The 7,330-nt window shown below is 39.3% G+C and overlaps 2 protein-coding genes and 1 long non-coding RNA gene across 5 annotated transcripts in view; 1 reads left to right on the top strand and 2 right to left on the bottom strand.

The window, feature by feature from the left end:
- phf21b (PHD finger protein 21B) overlaps nt 1-1,918 on the top strand; it is an 82,568-nt gene extending 80,650 nt beyond the window's left edge. For all 3 annotated transcript variants that reach the window (XM_015383940.1, XM_015383941.1, XM_015383939.1), the window contains one exon: nt 1,192-1,918. In XM_015383940.1, coding sequence (XP_015239426.1) covers nt 1,192-1,398 — 207 coding nt within the window. In that variant the 3' untranslated portion in view covers nt 1,399-1,918. The remainder of the gene's footprint in view (nt 1-1,191) is intronic.
- LOC107090525 overlaps nt 1-4,578 on the bottom strand; it is an 8,106-nt gene extending 3,528 nt beyond the window's left edge. Inside the window, exons 1-3 of the long non-coding RNA XR_001481485.1 lie at nt 3,795-4,578; nt 3,482-3,515; nt 3,365-3,386 (exon numbers count right to left, since the gene is read on the bottom strand). This is a non-coding gene — a long non-coding RNA (uncharacterized LOC107090525). The remainder of the gene's footprint in view (nt 1-3,364; nt 3,387-3,481; nt 3,516-3,794) is intronic.
- A 179-nt stretch (nt 4,579-4,757) lies between these two features.
- arhgap8 (Rho GTPase activating protein 8) overlaps nt 4,758-7,330 on the bottom strand; it is a 22,610-nt gene continuing 20,037 nt past the window's right edge. Inside the window, exons 10-12 of the mRNA XM_015383935.1 lie at nt 6,214-6,342; nt 6,037-6,140; nt 4,758-5,198 (exon numbers count right to left, since the gene is read on the bottom strand). Of these exons, the coding sequence (XP_015239421.1) occupies nt 5,001-5,198; nt 6,037-6,140; nt 6,214-6,342 (431 nt within the window). The 3' untranslated portion in view covers nt 4,758-5,000. The remainder of the gene's footprint in view (nt 5,199-6,036; nt 6,141-6,213; nt 6,343-7,330) is intronic.

The following is a 7,330-nucleotide window of genomic DNA, read 5'->3' as shown; positions in this document are numbered from 1 at the left end:
CCTAACGGCTCCAAATGACACTAAACTCAGATGGGAGAGTAGAACATGATGGAATAATGGAAAAAAAAACAGTGTTCCCCTTTAAGCTCCGAATTCAATAAAAATTCTATACTTCGTTTGTGTTGATTTGGATTTTTAATTACCTTAGTGCTGCGCTCGTTTCCTGATCTAAAGTTAGTGCATTAATAAATCAACAGACCCCACAGCATTTCACAATAAAAGCAAAGGTGAAACTTAACATCACGGACTGCTGCTGAGTTATTCTCTATGAAAAACTTTGGAATCGCCTTGACTCTGCATTTGATGATGCGGTCCAGGGTGTAAACTATGGGAGCAACACTGTTGCAATATTATCTGCAAATGTGTAGATCAGTCTGTAAACACAGAGTCACTTAAATCTGAAGTATTTTCAGTTCAAGACCCAGAAATGCAGACAAATCATTGGTTAGAGATCGAGCAGTTTCTCGGTTGACTCTCTTTACACATGCGACTTTTGCTACGCTTCTGCAAACGTGTAGAAAGGATTAGCATGTGTAATATCTTGATTTGCAGCCCTATGGCAGATCGTTTATCATATAATCAGCTTTTCTGACCATAACTACTTCTAAGATATCAAAGAAAAAGTTTTGACTATCCTGAAATTAAATTATGACTAGAAGAAATAACAATGGCTTTAGAGATATCTCAAATGAATCGTTATTTCTACCAGTCATAGTTTAGTNTAGTTTAGTCAAAAAAGCTGATTATATGATAAACTGTCTGCCGTAAGCCTGCGCAGCAAATCAAGATATTACACATGCTAATCCTTTCTACACGTTTGCAGATCTCAGACGGCAGAAGTGTAGCAAAAATCATGTGTAAAGAGAGTCAACTGAGAAACTGCTCGATCTCTAACCAATGATTTGTCTGCATTTCTGGGTGTGGAAGCAAAAATACTTCAAACTTGAGTGACTCTGTGTTTACAGACTGATCTACACATTTGCAGATAATATTGCTCCCATAGTAAACACTGCGCATCTGAAAAGGAAGGCCGGTGAACTAACCTGCGCAAGTGAACGCACCACTTGGTATTTTGATTTCCTGTCTTCAACCCATCTGAACGTGATATTAGGAAGGAGTGCTCTGATTGGATGGTGGTTTAATGAAACGCTGCATCCAACCAATCAGCTCAAACTTCCTGTTTCTCCGCAGGTCTGCATGGATCAGAGGGATCGGCTCCTCGGGCTGCAGAGGGACACTCAGGCGTCGCTCGACCGTCTAAAAACGCTCATCAGGCTCATCCAGCGAGACCAGCTGGTCCAGGTCACCATGACGACCGTCGCCAAGCTACCCCAGCTGTGGATGAAACCCACCAGCGCCGCGCCGCTTCAGCCGAGCCAAGACGACGTTACCAACTAGATCCACCATCTGAAGCGTTTTTCAAACCCAACACCTACAGTGCTTACGAGATTTTTTTTAAGTTATTTTCTATTTATTCTTCGCCTTAATGTATTTATTACGAACCGCTAGAATCCAGCGTCCGACGTTCCCTAAACCTGCGCGGTCAGGTGGCGGAGCGGCTGTACGGGATTTATCAAAGTAGACGTTCGTTTTCATCCTCCTGTGAACAAAGTTCCTGCCATACGACTTCAGGAAGACGTTTCCACGCGTTAACGCAGACGAGCCTTCAAACAAAACAGAGAACTACGATTTTCTCAGTATTTATAGAGTAAAAGTCAAAGAAAAAAAGTATTTAAGATTAAGCTACAGAAATTAGCTTTTTAGTGCAGATTTTAGTATTTTCATGCTGATGCCTGTTGATAAATGTAAGTTTGGAGTATTGGAGGGGATCACTGTACATACGTGCTTTCATCATCATCACATCTGAAGTGGAAGAGTTTAACTTTACTTTAAGATGCAGAAACAAAGCAGTCCAGATTAAAAATAAAGGTGTCAAACACTACGGCAAAAGTGCAAGTTGAACAAATCTGTGTCGCATTATCAAGACAAAGTGGTTTTCTTTTGTCTAAAATATTTCTGATTAAAGTCGTAGGGAAGCATCTTGCTAACCAGTTAGCGCTAGTAGGTTTCCATTGGGACCAAGTAGCACTAAATTGGTGCCTTAGAAACGACGCTGTCAAGGAACGCTATGGACAGCGGAAACATGCAAGAGGAGGAGAGTTTAGTGTCGGAGGTCGTGGATGAGTCTCCTCCGTCATCCATTTTTTATTTAGAGGAGGAAAGCGGGGACGAAGATGTTGTGGAAGAGGACGCCAGGGCGGCAGAAGCTTGGTTTGGTGTAGAAGGCTTCCAGCCGTACATGTTTGAGCCCTTGCCTCGCAACGCTGCCAGTTCTGTTAGCTCTACGCCTGCCGAAGACACAGACGTCCATCCCCGTGAACACTGGGACGCAACTCAATGGGAAAGGAAAGGATTCTGGTTTCAACCGTTGCATATATTAGCTGCGACACATGAATCAAGATGCTTTGATTGGCCGAATTTAGGTGTTCAGACAGGATCGTTTTAAAAATAGACATTATCGTCTGATAAACCGCACATTTATATACATGTTTAGGCCAGAATGACTTCCCTACGACTTTAAATTAATTTTTGTGGTGAGGAAAAAAAAAAAAGAAGCTAAACCCTTTTCTTTACCTTCAGGTTCATAGTTGTCCAACCAGAAGAATCAATAAATAACATTTCACACCCTGATGTAATAACATACAGGGAAAATTGACATCTATGGATTATAAGATCATTTCTAATCGGTTTATCAAAATTGCTCCTGCAGGTGTCACAGACAAACATCTCGAATAAAGAAAATGTGATGCTTTGGAGCGGACCAATTAAAGTCTGGACTTAAATTCTATGTAAATGCTGAAGTTTAATCTTACAAAGTCAATTAAACTTTAAAGTATTTAAGTACAACAAATAGAAAACCCCTTTAAACTGTTTCTGGGGAGCTGCAGGGACCATATAAAGACTAAACACTTCAGCAACGTTTTCTGAAACATTTGCTTGTTTTTAGTTTCTGCATCTTTAAGAAATAAAAAGTCAAATCTTTTTCCAGTCGACATGTGATGCATCCATTTAGCCCCTCCCACTTTAACCAGTATGGAAAATATGCCAAAAACGTCCTTTTTTTTTGGTGTCTTACATTTTCTGTGTATTCTGAGCGACGGATGAACACTGCCTCACATCGTTTCAGGGTTTCTGTCTTTTGTTGCGTCGGTTCATATTTTTTATATATATTTAAAGAGGAAAGCAGGACGTCTCCGTCGAGCTGCAACAACAGTCGCGAGTCTTCCTGCCGGTCCGGAGACGTCCCGCCTCATCGCTGCCGTTTACTTTGTTGTTGTTTTTTTATTTGTGGTACTGTACTCACCCATCAGTCGAGGTGCGGCGCTCTGATGCACAAACATGAACAAAAAAAAAAAAAGGAGAAGTTAGAGACAAAGAAGAAGAAAAAAAACGCCTTTTATTAGAATCATATCCGACTCACCTGTTTGGTCTCTGAAGGATCGACGCTGCAGGATCTGTTCAGAGAAACAGGTCAGTCCAATGAAAATACAACGGAGGCTTTTATTCTGAAAGTCCCAGTTAAAAGACTTAAATCTAAAATCATTTAGGATGCAGAGGTTTTACAGCTGCTATCATGGATAAATTTCCCCTCATCTAATTGGTTAACAGCTCCTAACATGTTTGGATCAATCAAAAGTTTCTGCGTTTCAAAGCCTCCGTCACTTAAATCGAGTCACTTTGGTCTTTATGAACAAATAAAAGAAGAAAACTAATATTTAATCAGATCTGATTACCTTTTATTCTTCCCAGCGAAGCTCCTTCAGAGTCCAACCTGCCTTCATGAGAATAAAATTATCTGTCACAATCAGAGGGCTTTTATTTTGAAATGTGCCATGTGATGCATATCAAGTCCTCACCGTAGAGGTAGAACGTCCAAACCGATGGAAACCATATCAGTTCTTTTTGACGCATCGACGTTTCACACATTTAAAAAAAGAATAACGGAGGAGAGAAACCCACCTTCCTCCTCCTCCATCATCCGTTTCTAGGAATCTTCTCCGGGAGAAACTGTGCAGTGCTTAAACAGATCTATTTTACTACACAACACAACATTTGAACAAAAAAAAAAGAAAGAAAAAAAAAAAAACATTTTTATATTCTTTTATCGGAGCCAAGAGAAACCAGAACAGTTTGTGTAGATGGAGGTGAAGTAGACGTTTCTGTCCGTCGGTGGAAACCAGGAACCGTCCAGTGGATAGTGTGTATAGGAAAGTGTTTGTCTTAAATATGCCAACGTAGTTTTTCCTTCTTTCTGATGCATTAAATCGCTGATTAATGGAAGGATGGATGGTTGAAGAGTAGTCTCACCTTTTGTACCAAGTTCTTATAAAAACATGGAATCATTAATAAACTAAATTCAAGAACAAAAAGATCCGTTTGTGAATTTTCTTCCAGTTTAATTCCTCTCCTGCTTGAACTATTTCAGATTTAGAGTAGGACTGGAAATTAAAAGTATAACTTTTTAAAATCAAACAAATGCAGTACTTAATATAAAAAGATTGTAGAGTTGAATAATCTATAAAAACATAAAGCAAATAAGCGTGTCTAGTTTCTTAAAACTGAATTAAAGTCAATTAAACCAGAAAATAATTAGTAAAATTATAATTTGGGTTTGATTCAAAGAATTTTATCAGAAACCTTTAAGACTAAAATAAAACCAGGAGTTTTATATTTGATATTTGGGTTTTAAAGCCAGAAAAGATGGTTGATATTCAAAGGATTTTTACATTGTGACGCAATTTATTTCACTTACAAACAACATGTACAGAAAGTTTTAATTATTATCTCTAGAGTTTGGGTTTTATTTATTTAAACACATTAAATATTTTCAATGAAAAAGAAAAACCGATTCCTGCATAAAAATATAAATCTCAAAGGTAGTTTTTTTAGTGTTCTGATAATAAAAATGTGTAACAGATCTCCGAAGCGTTCCTCCTGGATCACGGGGTTACCTGAGCAGGTGGGCAGCGGGAGCCGAACACGGTGGCGAAGTGTTCGATGAGGATCTCGGTGAAGATGTTGATGGGCGTCAGGGCGCTCAGGGAGATGGAGGCGTGGCGAGGCCAGACCAGGTTCACGCCAAAGACGCACGCCAGGTTGGAGGCGCTCATCTTGTTGATGATGCTCTCCTGAGAAACCTGAAGGAACCCAAACACCGTTAAGCTAACGACCATTCAGCTTCATCAGACTAAAGTTTATTAATACTTTGATTTTTAAATGCATTGGCTTAAAAACATAATCTAGACATAGAACAAAGCAACAAAAAATAACCAACCTTTAAATTTTAATAACCCTGGTTAGATAAACATTATAAAATCCAGCAGTTTAAATATTCATGATCAGTTTCAGCTCTTTAAAAGCTTTTTAAAATCTTATATCTTTATTAAATTAGACCAGAATGTTGAAAAAATCTCGACTTTTATAGCTTGGAATACATTTATAAATATATTTAAAACTGATCAAATATAATTGAATATAAAGTTTCTGAGAGGAAGAGGATTTAAAAATTAAGGTTCAAATTATTGGTAAAAAACATAAAAGAAACATTAAATGATACAATATAAAAATAAAATATTTATAGAAAACACATGATACATAGGCTTAAAGTTAACTAAACTGATAAAATTGAATGTATTCTGTTGACTACCTTTAATTTTCTACAATATCTGTGGTTTAGTTTCCTTTAATCATCGATATGCCTTTTTTCTAATATCTGTGATTTCTCAGAAGGACGTTAACTCAGAAAACAATTCGGAGGAATTAGCTGATAGTTGAGGCCATAAATGTTCTGATCTTATCTGAATACATCAGCCTGCATATAAATCTCTACAGTTTATGTACCTTTGATTAATAATAATGAGGACAGCTTTTCTTATAGTTTATTACGGTTCTCTCTGACAATCATTTGGATTATCGGTATCAGAGCATCTCTGGTTGATGCTGAATCTGAACTTTCACTCAGTCAGTCAGACTCACCATGTGCAGAAAACAGACGAGGAACTTCAGCACGATGAAGTTGTGCTCAGGAAGACTTTCCACCAGCTGTTTGCATCTGGACGCCCGCAGGCTGCTCTCCACATCTGGAAGGTTCATTCAGAGTCACTGAAAAGCCGCCGGCTGAGAGCCTGAATCGGTCTGAGGAGCTTTACTCACTGAGGAGCTCCTGGACCTGGCCGTAGACTCTGTAGGTGAGGAGCGGCTCTGGAAGCTCTCTGAGGAACGTCTTCAGGATAACAGCGGGAACATGGACGTCCTGGTAATGGTCAAAGTTCACCGGCTTCCCTAAACAAAGATTTATATCAAACAAGAAATATGAACTGGTCTGCAACACAGACGCATAACAGATCCCACCGTGTGTTTAACGCAGAACCAAAGCAACACGATTTAAAAGTCTAAATAACTTAAGATATTGGAGCGTTCCTACAACCCACAGGTTCATTTACAGATTATTGCCAAAAAGTTTTGAGAGTTTAGGAAAGTAACCTGATGATCCATGACGTGACCTCTGCTGGATCATAGAATGCAAAACCTAGTTTCCATGGTAACAGATGAATAACGATAGTTCAGTGGGTGAAATGGACGTACAGAGAAGTTCAAACCCCATCAACGCCTCCTTTCTCTGCAAATCTCACAATTCTTAACTTCCACCATAAAACGGCCGAATGCAAACAAAGCAACGAGTTGACCTCAACTCTGGGATGTTGCTTATTTGGTTCTGGCCTGGACTTTTGTCACGCTCCGAAAGTGCGATACAGACCAGCTCACCGGTTATTTACAGTGAGTGAGAGCGTGCAGGGATTACAATAATTCTTGCACAATGTGTGGATTAGATTATAGTTTTGCACTGTAGTCGACCAATATCCCGGATGATTTTTAAATTCCCCCCCGGACATTTTTTTAGGTCTGAAAGGTAGGACATGTCACAGAAAAAGTAGGACGTCTGGTCCCCCTACCATATCAACAATCTGATGTTTCAGTGAGTGGGTGCTTGTTGCTATGATGCGTCTTTGCTCAGCAGCTTCACTCGTTGTAAACCAACCAATCAGAGCACAGCTCATCTAAATATTCATGATCAGGAAGAAAAGGAAGGAAACCTGTGGTTTCATTCTAGGGCTTTTAACCAGGCTGCATTAGGGCTCATAGAACAGCTAATATTCAGCCCAACCAATGTTACACACCCTATTAGAGACCTGCAGGACCAGATACCCTATAGAATCATTCTATCACCCTATTAGAGACCTGCAGGACCAGATACCCTATAGAATCATTC

This window comes from Cyprinodon variegatus, unplaced genomic scaffold (assembly GCF_000732505.1).
Source record: "Cyprinodon variegatus isolate N-32 unplaced genomic scaffold, C_variegatus-1.0 Scaffold298, whole genome shotgun sequence".
NCBI lineage: Eukaryota > Metazoa > Chordata > Actinopteri > Cyprinodontiformes > Cyprinodontidae > Cyprinodon > Cyprinodon variegatus.
The sequence above is the reverse complement of the archived record's forward strand: the minus strand, read 5'-3'. Positions and strand labels throughout refer to the sequence as shown.